This window comes from Zootoca vivipara, chromosome 17 (genome assembly GCF_963506605.1).
Source record: "Zootoca vivipara chromosome 17, rZooViv1.1, whole genome shotgun sequence".
NCBI lineage: Eukaryota > Metazoa > Chordata > Lepidosauria > Squamata > Lacertidae > Zootoca > Zootoca vivipara.
In genome coordinates, this window is record NC_083292.1 from 27103673 (window position 1) to 27122418 (window position 18746).

The window sequence follows — 18746 nt, forward strand, 5'->3', positions numbered from 1 at the left end:
CAATGGTCTGGTGGTGACTGATTAACCCACCTCCCCAACCTCCCTCCACATCCTTCCCCCTGGCATAAAAGGGCACCCTGCGCTTGGGACAAAGGTAACGCCAAGAGGAAGGATGTCTCCTGCCAAAGGCCTGCGTCGCCTCTCCCTCTGCCCCAAGGGCCCCGTAGCTGCTATCCCCTTTGGGGACCTGCTGGAGAAAGTGGGCAGCATGGGCCCCTTCCAGATCTTTTCTGTCCTGCTGCTCACCTTGCCGGTCCTGCTCCTCGCCAGTCACAACCTGGTGCAGAACTTCAGCGCCGCCTCCCCGGAGCACCGATGTCGCCTGCCGTCGCCGGCCAACACCTCCCATCACGGCCACCCTCTCCATCTGGACCAGAGCATTTGGCCGGACAGGTGCCACCGCTTTGCTGTCAGGCTGGCCCTTGATGCCAATGGCTCCCTGAGCCAGGATAAGGACCCTGAGCTGGAGCCATGCCAGGACGGCTGGCAGTATGACCGCAGCACCTTCACCTCCACCATCGTCACCGAGGTATGAATAACATTAACACCCTTCCTCCGAAGAGGCTAGGTAACACACACCTGGCTTCTCCCCACTTTTCATGCTCACAACAGAACTGTGAGGTAGGTTAAGTGGAGAGAGAGGTTGGCTCAAGTGAGCGTCATGGTTCCATGGGGATTTGAAACCAACGTGAGAGCTAGTGGTGGTGTGGTGGTTAGAGTGCCAGGCTAGGACCTGGGAAAGACAAGGGTTCAAATCCCCACTTGACCGTGAAGCTCACTGGGTGACTTCGGGCCAGTCCCTACCCCTCAGCCTAACCTACCTCAGAGGGATGTTGTTGTAAGGATTAAATGAGGACAAAATGGGGAGGAGAAGTATGTGGGCCGCTTTGAGCTCCTTAAACAATATGGGATAGGATCAGTTGGTACCCTGAGGGTCATCTAGTCCAACCCCCTGCAATGCAGGAATCTTGACACGCAGCCTCCCATCCAATTTGAAACAATACCCTGCTTAGCTTTGTGAATAGGATAGCAGTTTTATTGCTGCACCACTATATAAATAAATAGCCCCAGGCCTCCCTGTCTCTATCCCAACACTCGCTTTGGAACCCCAGGCAAGACCCAGTTCCAAATGACAAATATGGGTGGTCTCAAAACATTATGTCACAGGGAGACTGCAGGGAGGGTGACAACAGACAAGGAGGGAAGGCATTGCCCTATCAGATGCTAAGGCAGCCTGGCAGCCCATCTTGGAGGCAGCTTTGAAATGACCCAGGAGACGATGCACCTGTTTACCCTGGCCTTTGATACCAGTGTTTTGTTTATTTGTTTTATTGCATTTCTATCCCACAATTTTTCTCCAAGGAGCTGAAATTGGCAATCAGGGTTCTCCTCCCCTCATTTAATCCCCCCCAAAACAGCAACCCTGCGAGGTAGGTTCGGCTGAGAGAAGCAGTGACTGCCTTCCATCAGGGTCACACACCCAGTAAACTTCACGGCCCAAGAGGGGATTTGAACCCTGGTCTCTTCCAGGTCCTAGTCCGGGCATCCCCAAACTTTGGCCCTCTAGATGTTTTGGACTACAATTCCCATCTTCCCTGACCACTGGTCCTGTTAGCTAGGGATCATGGGAGTTGTAGGCCAAAACATCTGGAGGGCCGCAGTTTGGGGGTGCCTGTCCTAGTCCAACACTCTAACTACTACACCACCCTGCCTTCGGGACCCACCCTGTTACAGTATTGTGAATGCAATGTGTTTTAACTGTTTTCCATTCTGAGTTTTGAACTGTTGCAACCCTCTCTCTGCGACCTGGTGAAGGAAGGGCAGGTGGTAAAATAATAATAATAATAATAATAATAATAATAATAATAATAGGAATAATAGGAACTTGAGTGGGGTCCGTCCCCCCCAGTCTCCACCCACCCCCCTCCATTGCATGCTGCCCACAAGGACCAGTTTGACAGTTCATGTTTCGCTGACCTGCCTCACCAAATCTGCCTCCCTCTCTCTTCCCTGCAGTGGGATCTGGTCTGTCACCTACAACCCCTCAAGAGCCTGGCTCAGTCCCTCTTCATGGGAGGGGTCCTGGTGGGAGCTTTCATCTTTGGAGACCTGTCTGACAGGTAAGAAAGCCAGCCTGCTTGCCTCACCTTGTTCTTCAACTGGGTGGTCCCACCTCCCTCAAAAACCCCAACCTCTCCTTCTGGAGCTGTCAGCTTGAATAATTGTAACACACACACACACACACACACACACACACACACACACACACACACACACACATCCTTACTCTCCCGGACTCAAAGAGACAATTCAGCTGGTGGTCAACAGCTCCTAGCCACAATAGCTGTGCTCTGCCTCCACCATGGAAGTAGCACTGCTTCTGAATCCCAGTTGCTGGAAACTGCAGGAGGGGAGAGTTGTTCCTGTGTTCGAATCCTGCTTGAGGTTTTCCCACTGTTAGGCCACTGGCCAGATTCATCAGGTTCTTCCTGTGTTCTTCCAAGTGTCTCTCTCCCAGACATTGGGACTTGCTCCCCATAACACCCCAAATCACAATCTGTGTCAGAGGTGGGGAACTGGTGTGTTTCTGGACTGCAGGTCCCATTGTTGTTCTCCGTGGGCCTGGGGCTGGTGGGAGTTGGGGTGCAGGCACACCCAGAGGGCCGCAGGCTCCCTAGTGGCATCAATAACCCAGCAATGGGAATCCTGCAGCATCGCTCGATGGGCCTGTCATTGATTCACAAGCCTCACTTAATCATTATTAGGTTGACAGGAAGAGCAGGACAATGCGAGGCCTGCAAGCAACTGGGTCATTTAAGGCCAAAGGCCTATCTAGTCCCACATGCTGGTCCCACGAGGGCCAGTCAGGTGCCTGAGGGAACGTAATCCACAGGGCCGGCCCAAGAAATGCGGCTGCTTGAGACCAGGGACAAGATGGCTCCTCCTCTTCTTCCAGGAACGAAAGCTAAGCAGGCTGCCAGTTATCGTCAACTTCCTCCAGTATACCAGAGGGCCGGGGACAACGACCATGTTCACACACCATGCCTATAAAGAGCTATCCTGCCACTCTGAACAGTTATGGCTTCCCCCAGAGAATTATGGGAGCTGTGGTTGGCAAAGGGTGCTGAGCGTTGCTAGGAAACCCCTACTCCCATCCCAGAACTACAATTCCCAGAGTTCCCAGTGCAGAGGGATTGGGTGATAAAACCACTCTGGGAACTGTAGTGCTGTGAGAGGAACGGTGGTGGGGTTTCTTCCTGTCAGCAGCAACCTGTCGGCACCCTTTGCAAACTACAGCTCCCAGGATTCTTTGGGGGTAGTAGCCCTGACTGCTTAAAAGTACCAATTCCACAACCTATGCCAGAGGAGGAGAGGGGAGGCTCGAGCACACAAGGCTTGTCGCAACCCATCCCTCGTAGTCATACAAACCCTCCTAATATTATTTATTTCGAGCATTTGTACCCCACTGTTCAGCCAAAAAGGCTCCCAGAGTGGCTGACATGCTACTGGTTAAATGCAATCAGTTGCTGCACCTGCAGCAGGCTTACAATAATACGGTAATTTAAAAAAGACACGGCACGCAAGGGAAGGAGGAAAGGGAGGGAAGAGGAAGAAATCAAGCTCAGGCACCATTGTTCTTTTAATGACCGGCTAGAACAGTTCAGCAACTTCCCACATGCCGCCTACAAGGCATATCCCAGAGCTGACCATTGACATCTTGGCTGTACAGGTTTGGGCGCCGTCTGATCCTCATCTGGTCGCTGCTGCTGGTCGCTGTCACGGGGACGGGGGCTGCCTTCTCTGCCACCTTTGCCACCTACTGCATCTTCCGCTTCCTAAGCGGTGTGGGCATCTCTGGGTTCCTGCTGAACTACGTCTGCCTCAGTGAGTGCCACCGGTTGTGCCCTGGAGACAACCTGGGATGGGGGTGGAGGGGATGGAGGAGAAGATCACCCTCCCTGCTCTGAGGAAAAGGCCTTTGCTGAAGCTGCTCTTTGCTTTTTTTGGGGGGGGGATCTCCCATGGGTGCCCCCGGCCTTTTCCCATTGCTCTCTCTGCAGCTGCTCAGCTCTCTGGGGTCAAGGGCAGAGGAGGGTCTTCTCCTCCATCAATTTTGTCACCTGATACTTTTATTAAATGTCAGGGATTGAAACATCTGTGCAAAGCAGGTGTTCTGCTGCGGACCAATGGCCCCTTCCCGTAATGTTTGTCCATCTTGAGAGATAACCAGTGTGGTATAGTGGTTAGAGTGTCGGACTGGAACCTGGGAGACCTGGGTTCAAATCCCCACTCGGCCATGAAACTCACTGGGTGTGACTTTGGGGGCCAGGCAATGCTTCTCTCAGCCTAACCTACCTCACAGGGTTATTGTGGGGGATTAAATGAGGATGAGGACCTGGGAAACCTGGGTTCAAACCCCCACTCAGCCATGAAGCTCACTGGGTGTGACTTTGGGGGCCAGTCACTGATTCTCTCATCCCAACCTACCTTGCACGGCTGTTGTGGGGATTAAATGAGGAGGGGGATAACAGTGTGTACCACTTTGAGATTTATTATTATTATTATTATTATTATTATTATTATTATTTTATTACTGTAATTTGTAGACACCCCTATACCTTCAGGTCTCAGAGCAGCTCACAAAATAAAATCACAATATAAAAACACAAAATACATAATCATAATCAAAATGAAAATGAAAACCCAATAACCCCCCAACACATGTTTAAAAAGTCATTGGATATGTGATATGAATGCAATAAAAGTAAAGTAAAGTGACCCCTGACCATTAGGTCCAGTCGTGACCGACTCTGGGGTTGCACGCTCATCTCGCATTATTGGCCGAGGGAGCCGGCGTATAGCTTCCAGGTCATGTGGCCAGCATGGCAAAGCCGCTTCTGGCAAACCAGAGCAGCACATGGAAACGCCGTTTACCTTCCCGCTGTAGCGGTTCCTATTTATCTACTTGCATTTTGACGTGCTTTCGAACTGCTAGGTTGGCAGGAGCTGGGACCGAGCAACGGGAGCTCACCCCGTCACAGGGATTCGAACCGCCGACCTTCTGATCAGCAAGCCCTAGGCTCAGTGGTTTAACCCACAGCGCCACCTGGGTCCCAATAATGCGATAAATAATGCAATAATAATAATAAAATAATAATAATAATAATAATAATAATAATAATAATGCAATAAGTAATAATAAACCTGTTATTTTTTTAAAAAATCCACCAACCAATATTCTCCACCTATAAGCACACAGCTAGACGTGATTGAACCGCCTTGGTTCCTCCAGGTCCAGCTCCATATTCAGACTTTGGGATTTCCTGTTCTCCCTTCCCCAGGCCTGGAGTGGGTGCCCACCAAGCATCGTGCCACAGTGGTGGCCACACAGAGTTACAGCAGCACAGCTGGGCAGGTGCTCCTGGCCGGCCTGGCCTATGGCCTCCGCGACTGGCGCTGGCTGCAGCTGGCCATCTCCGCCCCGTTTTTTGTCTTCTTCGCCTACTCTTGGTGAGTTGTGGGGTCCCAGCCCCTTTGGCTGAAATGGGGAAGGGGAATGAAGAGCGAAAGAGCATAGGAGCTAGGCTGCATCAACAGAAGTGGAATGTCCAGATCAAGGGAAGTCATATTACCGCTCTATTCTGCCTTGGTCAGACCCCACCTGGAGTCCTGTGTCCCAGTTCTGGGCACCACAATTTAAGAAGGATGTTGACAAGATGGAAGGTGTGCAGAGGAGGGCAACCAAGGTAATAAATGGAGCCTTAATGGAGGAGAACGGTTAAGTGAGTTGGGGGTGTTTAGCCTGGAGGAAAGGAGATGGAGAGGTGATGGGATAGCCATCTTCAAATACGGAAAGTGGGGAAAGCCAGTTTCAAGCAAGTCCTTGGATTCCTCCTCAGGTGGCTACCAGAATCAGCCCGGTGGCTCCTTATGAACAATAAGCGAGAGGCCGCCCTCCGCAACCTGAAGCATGTGGCCAAGATCAATGGGAAGGCAGCTGCAGGGGAGGCCGTGGTCCTGGAGGTGAGTGAAGATCCTCAGTCATCTTTGGCAAGTGTCAGTCTGGCAGCTGAGCGTTCGCGGGTCCTGGTGGAAATACGTTTTGGGCACACATCCTACTGTGTCAGTGGCACACAACGTTCGTGTGTGGTTTTGGCAGCTACTGGGCACCACACTCAGAAATGCAGTGGACCCTCCTTCCCAGAACAGCCTTGGGTCCCAGGCCATTGTCTAAGCGCTCGCTGGGGATGAAGGGTTTTGTAGTCCAACCACATCTGGGGACCCAAGGCTGAAGATGAACACTGGCCTAGGAGATGGGAAAGGAGGGGGAGGGAGATAAAAGATCACCCCACAGATCTTTAGTTGCTGACGGTCCTGAATAGTGGGGCAGGGTCACTGAGAGTGGGTTTGGGCCCTAGTGAATGTTTTCCAAGTTCCGCCAGCAAGTTTGGACCAACTAAGAATCTTGACAGGCGGTAGAAAATAAAATGTGCGTTCACAGTTTTTATGATAACAATACTTATTGTTACATACCTCCTCAATCCCTCCGCAGTGTGAGATTACAGGGGTCTTGGCTGTTAATCCAGGGCTCATTTTTTCTCTTGGAAATGAGGCACAGCAGAGACTGTGTTGTCTCAGCCATCGCATCCTCTTCCCCCTACCCGGTGCGCTGAGATTTCTTGCCTTCCGTTCCTCCTCAGATGTTGGAGACCGAAGTGGCAAACAGCACTTCAAAGAGGGGCACCCACTCCTGCTTGGACCTCTTCCGCACTCCGACCCTGAGACGCATCTCTTGCTGCCTCATGTTGATAAGGTACCCCAAGAGGCTCCCAGAATGGGCTGGGGCAAAAGAAATCAACAGGTGGGGTAGGGGGCAGAAGAAGCAGATACAGAAGAGGGGTGGGCAGTCTCAGGCCATGCGTAGGCATCAGGGCTCCCCCCCTCTCCAGCTTGAATATGTCCCTGATCTGTGATGATGCCTTTTACATCCAAGGATGGAGAAATAATGGGAGGAACCTCTGGTCCTTGCATGGCTGGAATGCAGCCCCCTATAGAAAAAAATAATAGCCACACCCAATTGGCCTGCCCACTTTTACCTCTAGCCCTGCCTACAAACAAACAGTATGTGGACCCCAAGGGGTGCCTGCAGGGCGATGCAGACCTTGGGAGGTCCCCCCACCACTGATGTAGAATGAGAGGACTAAGACCTCCCAAAGGTCCGCTGCATCTCCCAGCGACTCTTCCAGAATGCTGTCCATCTCAATGCAAGGGGTGAGCCTCCCTAGTCTGACCCCCTCCCTCCTTCTCCCCAACCAGCTTCTCCATCAACCTGGCCTACTTTGGACTCTCCATGGACCTCTCTGACTTTGGCCTGGACGTCTTCGTGGTCCAGCTCTTCTTCGGGACCATCGACCTGCTGGCCAAGATGGGCTGCGCCCTTTTGCTGGCATTCTTCGGCCGACGGACCATCCAGAGCCTCTCCCTCATCCTGGCTGGAGTTTTCCTCTTGCTCACCCTCGCGGTACCCGCTGGTAAGGAGCAACCTCTGGGTGAAGGGGCTGGGTGTGAGCGCCCCCCCCCAAATAACCCGTGGGGTTCTTCTGGAGCAGTCAATTCACAGCTGAGATGTTCCAGGGCAGGATGCTGCAACAAGAGCCTCTGAAAAACCATGGGGTTGGCTTTCCCACCCTGTGCAAGCTGGGGGACAGAGATTTGGCTACCGGAGGGTGGGGTTAGGGGTCTCAAGGGATGTGTCTTCCTGTGGGGATGGAGCAAGAATTCTGGCTCGCTTGATTCGGATTCCTGTATTGCCAGGGGCTGGACTAGACAACCCATGGAGGTCCCTTCCAACTCTAGAATCATGATTGGAACCTATTTTTCCTCTTCTCCCCCCCTATTTGTTTCTAGAAATGTTGACAGGCCGCCTGGCCCTTGTGGTGCTGGGGAAAGGCTGCCTGGCGGCCTCCTCCATGTGCCTGTATCTCTATGGCGGGGAGCTTTTCCCAACTGTCGTGAGGTGAGCTCAGCACTGGGGAAGGATGAAAAAAGTGTGTGCATGTGTGAGCTGGATCTTGACCCTGGGAAATAGTGGCTGCCCCTTAGAATCAGCTCCTGCTCCCTGTTTTATTAGAGTATCAGCCTTGGACCGGGGAGGCCCCTCCTCATACCCCCCCCCACAGACTTCCTGGGTGACCTTGGGTGAATCGCCACATCTCAGCCTAATGCACCTCACAGGGATATTGTGAGGACAAAAAAACAGGTGGAAGAGAACCATGTGTGCTACCTTTAGATCCTTGGAAGAAAGGACGGTTATAAGTACTCAGTATTTTTTTGAGTAAAAAACGACGACAACGGGGTACCGGTACTCAGATAATGATAAAAACCAAGGGTGCCACCAAAAAAATGGCTGCCACGAGCAGCAAAAAAAGAGACACAGGGATGCAAAGTGGTGTTGTCCAAACCCCTGAAATTGGTTAGGTTTGTATGAATGCTGGTATTCTGTACAGTTGTGAATACTGTCAGAAAAAAGGCCTTTGATGTATTCAAAAACAATCCTATATAATAATGTCCAAGTTGTCCCTGCGTCCAAGCTGTCCCGTGTGTCCCTGGGTCACTGCGCATGTGCCCCAGGGATACAGGGATTGGACAGCAGAGACTGCGCGCGCGCACTCTCCCCCCCCCCTCTGCCTCCTCCAACCGCCGCTCCCGCCGGACACTGCCTCACTGCAGGGCACGTCAGGGAAGCGAGGGTGGAGGCCGGCGAAGGCCTCCTCACAACCCTCCCTGGCCCGTGAGAGGAGCGGCGGTTGGAGGTGGGGGGGGGGAGAGAGTGCACGCGTCCTTCCTGTCGGCGGCTGGGGGAGAGGAAGGAAGGAGGAGAAAGCGCTCCTCCGTTCCTGTCCCCCTGCCGCCGACAGCAAGGACAGGTCCCAGGGTTCGGAGAAGCGCTGCGCAAGCGCTTCTCCGAACCCTGGGAGGTCTCCTTGCTGTCGGCGGCTGCGGGAGAGGAACGGAGGAGGAGAAAGCAGCGCTTTCTCCTCCTCCGTTCCTGTCCCCCTGCCGCCGACAGCAATGACAGGTCCCAGGGTTCGGAGAAGCGCTGCGGAAGCGCTTCTCCGAACCCTGGGAGGTCTCCTTGCTGTCGGCGGCTGCGGGAGAGGAACGGAGGAGGAGAAAGCAGCGCTTTCTCCTCCTCCGTTCCTGTCCCCCTGCCGCCGACAGCAATGACAGGTCCCAGGGTTCGGAGAAGCGCTGCGCAAGCGCTTCTCCGAACCCTGGGAGGTCTCCTTGCTGTCGGCGGCTGCGGGAGAGGAACGGAGGAGGAGAAAGCAGCGCTTTCTCCTCCTCCGTTCCTGTCCCCCTGCCGCCAACAGCAATGACAGGTCCCAGGGTTCGGAGAAGCGCTGCGCAAGCGCTTCTCCGAACCCCAGAATTTTCTAGAGCCCGTTATTGAACGGGCTGAAATACACTAGTTTTAATCATAATTTTGTTATTTGTACCCCGCTCATCTGGCTGGGTTGCCCCAGCCACTCTGGGCAGCTTCCGACACGTAGAAAAACATCAAACATTAAAAACTTCCCTATACTGTACAGGGATGCCTTCAGATGTCTTCTAAAAGTTGTATAGAATAATAATAATAAAAAAAACAAAAAAACCCAAAGGATCATAAAAAGGGGTGTTACTCAACCCTATCCTTGAGAAAGCGTTTATTTTTATTATGTATCTTGTGGTTTCATATCTTGATTTTGTTCTTTGAACCGCCTGAGACCCCATCATCATCATCATCGAATTCTGATAAGTGCATGTCAAAGTGTTGCAGGCAGAGAGCCTCAAGTCCCAGGAGAGGCGGGTGCTCTGTCAATATCTTACCCCTGCTCTTTTCCTTGGCAGGCAAACAGGCACCAGCTTCACCATGGTGATGGCCCGTCTGGGTGGCATCGTGGCCCCAGGGGTGCTGACGGCCGGTGACTTCCAGCCCTTCTTGCCCCTGGTGATATTTGGCGTCACTCCCATAGTCTCTGGCCTTGCCGCTGGTTTCCTTCCCGAAATACACAACCTCCCCCTGCTGGATACGGTAGAAGAAGTGGAAGAAAGGTGGGTCTTTTTCTCTCTCCTGTAGGTGTGTGTGGGGGGGGTGTCTAGTGCCACCACCCGCTCTGTCCCATAAACCAGTGCCCCTCTACCCTACCCTAGGCAGAAAGCATTATTCAGAATAGCCTATCCCCTAGCAGAAGATAGCAATGCAATAAAATTCAAAGTTGTAGCAATTGCACCAAATAAAATTATTTGGTTTAATTAATTCAACAAAATGGATGGACTTGATCCAGTGATGCTAACTTTTCGAAGTCTGATATTTACCTCCTGCGCCTTACCCCCCCCCACTGCCCTCTTAGTGCCTCCCTAGGTAATTCCACTACCCCCCCCCAGCAGTTTCATGGAGGACAGACCTGTCAATGGCTGCAAGCCATGATGTCTCAGCTCTGTCTGCACAATCAAGAGGCGGCAATGCTTCTGAGATTGCCGGAACCACAGGAGGGGGCAAGGCTCTTGTGCTCGGATCCTGCTTGCTGGTTTCCCACAGGCATCTGGTGGGCTGCTGTGAGAACAGGATGCTGGACTAGATGGGCCCCCTTTGGCCAGATTCAGCAGGCTCTTATGAGAAGAAGAAAAAAAAACCAAGGCCATTGAGATACAGTACAACACAATATCCTTATTTAGCATGACTAAACAACAACAACAACAACAGCCGGACAAAATGTTTCTCTGTGTATACTGTTAAACACTAATCAATTTCTACGCACACAGCTGTTCTCACAATCTTTCCCTTTCACCAACCATCACACCTTTAATAGGACATTCTTCTTTCTTTATTACACATCCTTACGCACAACAGCCAGTATTAGCCAAACACACCAAGTAACAATCATAATAGCAGCCGACAACAAATAATAATAATAATAATAATAATAATAATAATAATCAAAGCCCCTCTCCTTTCTTCCTATGATGGGCGAAAGCTTGTTGTTTTATCAACCTTGAACATCCAATCTGGAGGAAGAGTCCTATGTGACACAAAAGCTGGTGCTCTGCACTTCAATGAGTAGTTAATGGGAATAAAATGTGCTACCTCGCCTCCCTCCCGTCCCCCGCAGCTGCTTCTGTGGGGCCAAATGCAGCTGCTTTGGTCTCTTCCGATTTTCCGATCACATGCTCTTTCCTGTCTCATTTCAAAATGATTCTCTCTCCCCCTCCCCGCGCCTCACTTTAACGTCCTTCCTTCATGCGCAGCGAGCTCAGCTCTGTTCATATTCTATTCCCTTCCCAAAAGGCTGCATTTCCCCACCTCATCTTCATCTCTTCCTCTCTAACCAATAGGAGTATCTGCTTTTAATACTGGTTTTTTTTGGGGGGGGGGAATTTGCATTTTTGTTGCTGTATTACTCGGTGATTATAAATGCTGAGACGAATTGAATGTCATGTTCTTAGAGCCCGACGGAAACCCAAAACAGTTCTCAAGGAGATGCAGGAGAAGAGCAGCGCTCAAGTCGTCTGGTCGACTCGCTTCTGAGCTTCAGATGTACGAGAAACAGGATCATTCTCTGGTAGCCAGCCTGGGCAGGTAGAGCAACATTCCTTACTGGAGCTCAGCCTCTTTCGAGGGACTCTGTAATGCATGGGACAACTAGGCTGCGGACATCCATATCCCAGAGAGAAAAGGGAACCTTGAGGAACACCTTCCTGCCTCCTTGCCCACCTGTGCAAGTGAGCTCCCCTCCTCTGAGTGCTTCCTCCATCTGAACTGAGGTGGGAGGTGACTGGAGGAAGGACCTTCTCAGTGGTGGCCACTCTTTGACGGAATCCTCTCCCCAGGGAGGCCTGCCAAGCTCCTGCTTTGTAACCTTTGTGGTGCCAAGCAAATACCCCCCCACTCCAGCTTTTAAAAACTTTCAACGGTGATGCGATTTGCTGCCAGTTTTATGGTTTGTATTTAAAAATAATGATTCAGCAAGCATAAAAGCGGGCACTCTGCCTTTCTCTCTCACACATACACTCCCCTTGTCATAACCAGCCCTGCCCGACTATTTCTCCATCTTGGTTGCCATGCCACCTTTTTGTTGTTGGTTGGACGGAACGTCGGATGTGGAAATTGCAGAGAGACTGGGATGGATTTTCTCACTGTGGGATTCGAGAGACTGGTGGGATGGGAGGTGTGACATCCCCAAAACTGACAGATGGAAAGGCCGTTGGAACAACCCCAAGACTCTACACATACCTGCCTGGGGGGAGACAAATCTCAGAGGAATACAAGAAGGGAGGCCTCCCCCCTGGGTTGACAGATTAGCCAGCCTTTCTTGACTTGCTTGCACGACTACCCTGCACAGGGGCTTTGCTTCCAGAACTAGTTCTGAGTACTATTTATTTTGTGTCTATGCTAGTTGATTGTTAATAAATAAACAGTTGCATTTGTTACCTGGTGGAGAGATGCCGAGTTCTTGGGAAAGCATAACATTGGGGAACTACAGCGCATTAGAGCGGAGTAACATTAAACACTGGTGCTCTTTCCACAATGGGCATTTGCAGTGGAATAGTCACACTTTCTGTACTCCCTTTTTACAGGGCATCCGCATGACGTCATGGATAAAGCATACCCCTCTCACGTTTTCAGCGCTCCCTCCTCACTGAGCTCAGAAAATCTGACTAGTTATGGTCCACATGGATTGCTCTAGCCATTTCTCTCTCTGTGGTCTGTTTCTTCTCTCTAGGAATCAGCTCTGTCACTTAACCCCTTCACTTTCCAAACAGCAATGCGTTTATAATATTCTCTCCTCCTTTCCTCCGCCCAATTTCAGGGGTCAGGCATTCATGATTTGGAAGTACTTAACACCATGGTCACCCAATGAAAACCAGGGCTCTCTCCCCCCCCCCAAAAAAAATTGGGGGCTTGGGAAATATTGGCTAGAAAATGTTATTTGGGTTCCAGAAGTCTGGAAGCAGAGCTGCTATTCCATTTATAGTTTAAAGCAGATTAGCAAGGATTAGGCGCTGCTAAATTGCCAGTGTGTGAAAGGATCCTTTGTAAGTTCCACCTGCTGAGCGTTATGAGTCCCTTATCTCAGGTGTCCTCGGTAAGACAGCCCTGGAAGGCAGTAGCCAAAGGTAGCAATGCAGAACCCTAAACAAGAGTATAGCAGCAGGTGCAGAACTGAAGGGAAAACACCACAGGTCCTCTGCCACTGGTCAGCGGCACAAAGCCCACTCAGAAGGCTTCTCCGTGCAATCCCTGCCACAAAGAACACTTCAAAATGACCTTGACAGATTAGACAACTGGGCCAAAGCAAACAAGATGAATTTTATTTTTATTTTTAAATATATTTTTATTAATTTTTCCAATTAAAACCAATTATATCACATTCATTATTTCAAATTATACACATATATATCAATCAAACCGAATGTTATGCCAAATCATCTAAAAATTTTTTTTTGGGTTCCCATGCTTCAAGAAATTGGGGATTCCTCGCAACCGTCCACTGCCGTCTTTTTTCTAAAGTTCAAATTGTCTCTCCGAGTTCATAATAATCCAGATCTTTCCCTTACAGTCACATAGATGTTTTCCTCTTTCAACCGATTATTTCCCAGCTGCTGAGATAAATGTCAAACAAAGTTTCACAAATGTTCTTTCTCCTGTGTGAGTTAATCAGTCCAGCCTCCCCATAAATCTTCTTGGTCTGGAGCGTCCCTATTGCGTCGACTCTCAAGACGAAGCAGCACCATCTTAAAAAAACTCAAATCACTTTCGTTTTCTCTCATAGATTAACGATCTTTATAAAATTTACAGCTTTTCCAGGCAGAAGAACCAAACCTCACACCATGCATAGACTCTTGGTAAATTAATGGATCTCCTTGCCCTATAGCTGAACTTAGCTTCAGGTCGCTGCTCCAATTCAAAGTGCGTCACAACTCATAAATCCTCCGAACGCGTCCAGGCACTCCTCCCATCCAACTAGAGGGGGGCTTTTCTCGTCAGCAACTCCTCATCTTCAAAAAATATGCTCAATAACAACAGTTTATAAAGTTCAACTCACAGTCTTTTGCTTCTCTTTCACTCCAAACAAGCCAGGACATCACGTCTGGGAAGGTACGAAGTAACTCATATGAAAAAAAAATAAAAAAGACTCGCTTCCCTTATCGCTCCGTCCCCATCAATTCTTCTTCCAGATGAAATACAGCCTTTAACTCCTCACCCTCAGCAGCATAGATTTCTCGGCAGTAAACAGCGCTTCTGCCCCTCCTTCTGAAGTATGCCCATAGATTTAAGCCTAATTATCTTCTTTAATCATGGAAATCCCCGCCATGCAGATTAGCGTCCGGGAGTCCTGGCCCTCGTAAGTGCTTCAGCCCAAGCTCCCCCCACTCCATAAACAGTCGGAGTGGGTCTGGGGGCATCGCGGGCCAGCGGCCCCTCTCCGTAACCCCCGGAGAGGGTAGGGGGTTGCCATTTACTCCCCTAGCAACCGCCAAATTCCTTACGAAGGTCAGAGGGATGGAAAACAGGTCCGCCATTCCTGTAGGCGGAAACCGGAACCCTCAGCAAACAAGATGAATTTTAACAGGGAGAAATGGAAAGTACTACACTTGGGCAAAAAATAATAATGAAAGGCACAATACAGGATGGGAGACACCTGGCTTGAGAGCAGTACATGTGAAAAGGATCTAGGAGTCTTGGTAGACCACAAACTTGACATGAGTCAACAGTGTGATGCAGCAGCTAAAAAAGCCAATGCAATTCTGGGATGCATCAATAGGAGTATAGCATCTAGATCAAGGGAAGTAATAGTACCACTGTATTCTGCTCTGGTCAGACCTCACCTGGAGTACTGTGTCCAGATCTGGGCACCACAGTTCAAGAAGGATACTGAGAAGCTGGAACGTGTCCAGAAGAGGGCAACCAAAATGGTCAAAGGCCTGGAAACGATGCCTTATGAGGAACGGCTTAGGGAGCTGGGTATGTTTAGCCTGGAGAAGAGAAGGTTAAGGGGTGATATGATAGCTATGTTCAAATATATAAAAGGATGTCATACAGAGGAGGGAGAAAGGTTGTTTTCTGCTGCTCCAGAGAAGCGGACACGGAACTATGGATTCAAACTACAAGAAAGAATATTCTACCTAAACATTAGGAAGAACTTCCTGACAGTAAGAGCTGTCAGTAAGAGTGGAATTTGCTCCCAAGGAGTGTGGTGGAGTCTCCTTCTTTGGAGGTCTTTAAGCAGAGGCTTGACAGCCATCTGTCAGGAATGCTTTGATGGTGTTTCCTCCTTGGCAGGGGGTTGGACTGGATGGCCCTTGTGGTCTCTTCCAGTTCTATGATTCTATGATTCTAACACTCATTTTCCTCTACCTACCTTGTTCCTTGTATGTTGCTTCTATTAGACTGGGAGTCAGTAGCCGAGTCCTGTCTTGGCTTTTAATATCTGTAGAGAGCTTCAAAAAATTTAGGTACTTTATAAACATTAAATACTGCTATCATGGGGTGGGGAGGGGGACTAGCTTGAAAGCTAAATGGTGTCCTAATTCTGTGTCTCTGATTGCCCTGGGACAAAATCTAAGCAGAGTGGATCCCATTGGCATCTAAACAAGAAGTTTTATACAGTCTCATCAGGGTGATATCAGGGTGACGATCCAAGGAATATGGGGACCAAAAAGCAAATGTGCAAGGTCAGATCTTCAGGAAGACATAGACAGAGCTCTGTTTGAGGCTTTATTTATTTTTCATTTATTTTTATGTGAATTTCAAGAACCATTAATCCTTCTGAGAAATCCACTGAACCATGCCTCTTATCCTTTCCAGGCCTGGTCTCAGCCCTCCCTGCTTGATGCTGGTGTTATAAGAATTTTAAGGTCTTAGATATATAAAAATGTTCATAAATGTACAAGGCAAACATGTACATAAATATATAAACCACGTCTGAAACAGTACAGGAAGACAGTCCCAGGAAGAAACCTTCCCATTTTCTCAGGAATTAAGTATTTACCATCTCAAAGGAAATTACCATCTCAAAGGAAAGGCAATCATGTTGAAATAATAATTGTTCATAAACATGTACAAGAATGTACAGGTACAAGAATGTACAGGAAGATAACCTAGCAGATAACCTAGCAGACAGGAAAAAAACAACAACATTCAAATTTCTGTTGTAGACGGCCTTTTCTGTGATGTAGGTACAGTGGAACCTCAGTTTATGAACACCTCGGTTTACGAATTTTCGGTTTACGAACGCCGCAGACCCATCTGGAATGGATTAATTCACTTTCCATTACTTTCAATGGGAAAGTTCGCTTTCAGTTTATGAATGCTTCAATTTATGAACAGACTTCCGGAACCAATTACACCCATGCTTCGGGTTAAGTACGCTCCAGGTTGAGTACTCCGCGGACCCGTCTGGAACGGATTGATCCACTTTCCATTACTTTCAATGGGATAGTTCGCTTCAGTTTATGAACACTTCAGTTTAAGTACTCCGCGGACCGTCTGGAACAGATTAATCCACTTTCCATTACTTTCAATGGGAAAGTTCGCTTCAGTTTATGAACGCTTCAGTTTATGAACAAACTTCCGGAACCAATTGTGTTCATAAATCGAGATACCACTGTATGATGTATGGAGGGGTAATATTGAGCTCCAGGGCAAGGAATTTCAAAATGTCTATATAAGGACAGGCACACATTTGCTCTGGCTCCTCCTCCTTTCTCCTACCTGTGAAGGGAGCACCCTGTTGCAACAGTTCAATAAAGATCAGGCTTACTAGCTGCTTTGCTTCTCAGTATTCTCTGGTTGGCCTGTGTTATTTTTTTCTCCTACCGATGGAGAACATACAAAGGACTCTATAAGGGCTCTTGTGTACCCCATAAGGGATTAAAAGAAGCCTGCTTCTTGGGAGAAAAGCAATGACAAATCTAGACAGCATCTTAAAAACCAGAGACACCACCTTGCCGACAAAGGTCCGTACTGTAGTTAAAGCTATGGTTTTCCCCAGAAGTGATGTATGGAAGTGAGAGCTGGACCATAAAGAAGGCTGATCGCTGAAGAATTGATGCTTTTGAATTCTGGTGCTGGAGGAGACTCTTGAGAGTCCCATGGACTGCAAGAAGATCAGACCTATCCATTCTGAAGGAAATCAGCCCTGAGTGCTCACTGGAAGGACAGATCGTGAAGCTGAGGCTCCTATAGTTTTGCCACCTCATGAGAAGAGAAGACTCCCTGGAAAAGACCCTGATGTTGGGAAAGATTGAGGGCACAAGGAGAAGGGGACGACAGAGGACGAGATGGTTGGACAGTGTTCTCGAAGCTACCAACATGAGTCTGACTAAACTGCGGGAGGCAGTGGAAGACAGGAGTGCCTGGTGTGCTCTGGCCCATGGGGTCACAAAGAGTCGGACACGACTAAACGGCTAAACAACAACAAATGGCGCTGAATGTTGGAAGATTCAGGGCAGAGGAAAGAAAGGCCTTATCCACGCAGCATATAGTTAAACTATGTTGTACCTCTGCTTTGAGCGAGGAGCACACCAATATAAAGAAAAACCCTACATCCCTCACTTCTTAAATCCTTTATGTTAATACTGTACAGTATAGTGTGGGAAGTGTTCCCGGAAGTTGCCTATCCACAAAGCAGCGCGGGTTACTCTGTCAGCTTTTCTTGTATAGAGATACAGGGGACTTATTTCGCGCTCGCACATCTCCACAACGGGAACTTATATCACGCCCCGCGGGGGGTTGTGTGTTTTCCTTTCTTCCCCCTTCCGCGTCTTATCCCCGCCCCGAGCGCGACGTCATCCACCCCCGCTACTGCTCGGCGAGCCAATGAGACGAGCGCAGGAGGGCGGCGGGGCCAATGAGCGCGCCGGGCCGCCAGCGGGGCCGGGCCTAGGGGGCCAAAGAAGCCGGGCGCGGAGCCGGGGCGTCAAGTGATCGTGGCGGCCGGGCGAGAGGCCGCCGGGGCCGGCCATGTCGCGGTGGTTCTTCCCGTGGTCGAGCTCGATCAAGAAGCGCGCCTGCCGGTACCTGCTGCAGCACTACCTGGGACACTTCCTGGAGGAGCGGCTCGGGCTGGAGCAGCTCAGCCTCGACCTCTACGCTGGCGCTGGGAAGCTCAGCCGCATCCACCTCGACGTCTGGGTGAGGCTCACGAAGCCCCAGGGAGGGTGCCCCGTCCGCCTCTGCCTCGAGATCGGCCTTCTTGGGCCTCCCCATCCCCGGGAGTGGGAGGAAGGGCAGGCCAGGAGGGGACCCCAGGCAGGCAGGCAGTCCCACCGGTAAAGCACTCCACCCCCTCACTCTTTGCAGGTGGCTGTGGCTGAGCGGAGGGGCTGCCTCTTGCTCTCCATTCGCAGCCGTCCCGCTTGACACGGCCTACCTGGCTGTCCTTCCTCGGTCAAGCGTCCTCCTGTTATGAGTTATAAATATCTGCCCCATAATACGTCGTGCCAGCTGGTCTTCCCAAGGAGAATAAGGTGGCATCGCTGTGGCACTTCCTCCTCCCCGCAGCAAAACTCAGGTGGGGTGGCTGGCCCAGGAGTTCACATGTCTCTCCAGCCTCCCATGTTATCCTCACAACAGCCCTGTAAGGCAGGTTAGGTGGAAGGTGTGTGCGTTGGAGTAAGGCCACCTAGTGAGCTTTGTCCCTGATTTGGGATTTGAACCTGGGTCTTCCCAGTCCTAGCTAGACATTAAACATTACATTTTT

The 18746-nt window shown here is 50.1% G+C and overlaps 2 protein-coding genes and 1 long non-coding RNA gene across 3 annotated transcripts in view; 2 read left to right on the forward strand and 1 right to left on the reverse strand.

Annotated features, from left to right (window-relative positions):
* Positions 1-50: 50 nt before the first annotated feature.
* LOC118075738 (solute carrier family 22 member 6-A-like) lies at positions 51-12470 on the forward strand. Its single transcript, XM_035097936.2, has 10 exons — positions 51-529; positions 2017-2120; positions 3731-3885; positions 5343-5511; positions 5901-6024; positions 6702-6814; positions 7318-7532; positions 7909-8017; positions 9892-10095; positions 11488-12470. Exons 1-10 carry the CDS (start codon positions 113-115, stop codon positions 11567-11569), a joined length of 1692 nt encoding a protein of 563 aa, XP_034953827.1. The 5' UTR covers positions 51-112; the 3' UTR covers positions 11570-12470.
* LOC132591356 (uncharacterized) lies at positions 9933-18587 on the reverse strand. Its single transcript, XR_009556926.1, has 3 exons — positions 18417-18587; positions 10449-10653; positions 9933-10066 (listed from the first exon to the last, which is right to left on the reverse strand). It is a non-coding gene; the product is annotated as an uncharacterized LOC132591356 (long non-coding RNA).
* Positions 17861-18746, forward strand: part of ATG2A (autophagy related 2A) — a 41141-nt gene continuing 40255 nt past the window's right edge. The window contains exon 1 of the mRNA XM_060269734.1: positions 17861-18178. Coding sequence (XP_060125717.1) covers positions 18008-18178 — 171 coding nt within the window. The 5' untranslated portion in view covers positions 17861-18007. The remainder of the gene's footprint in view (positions 18179-18746) is intronic.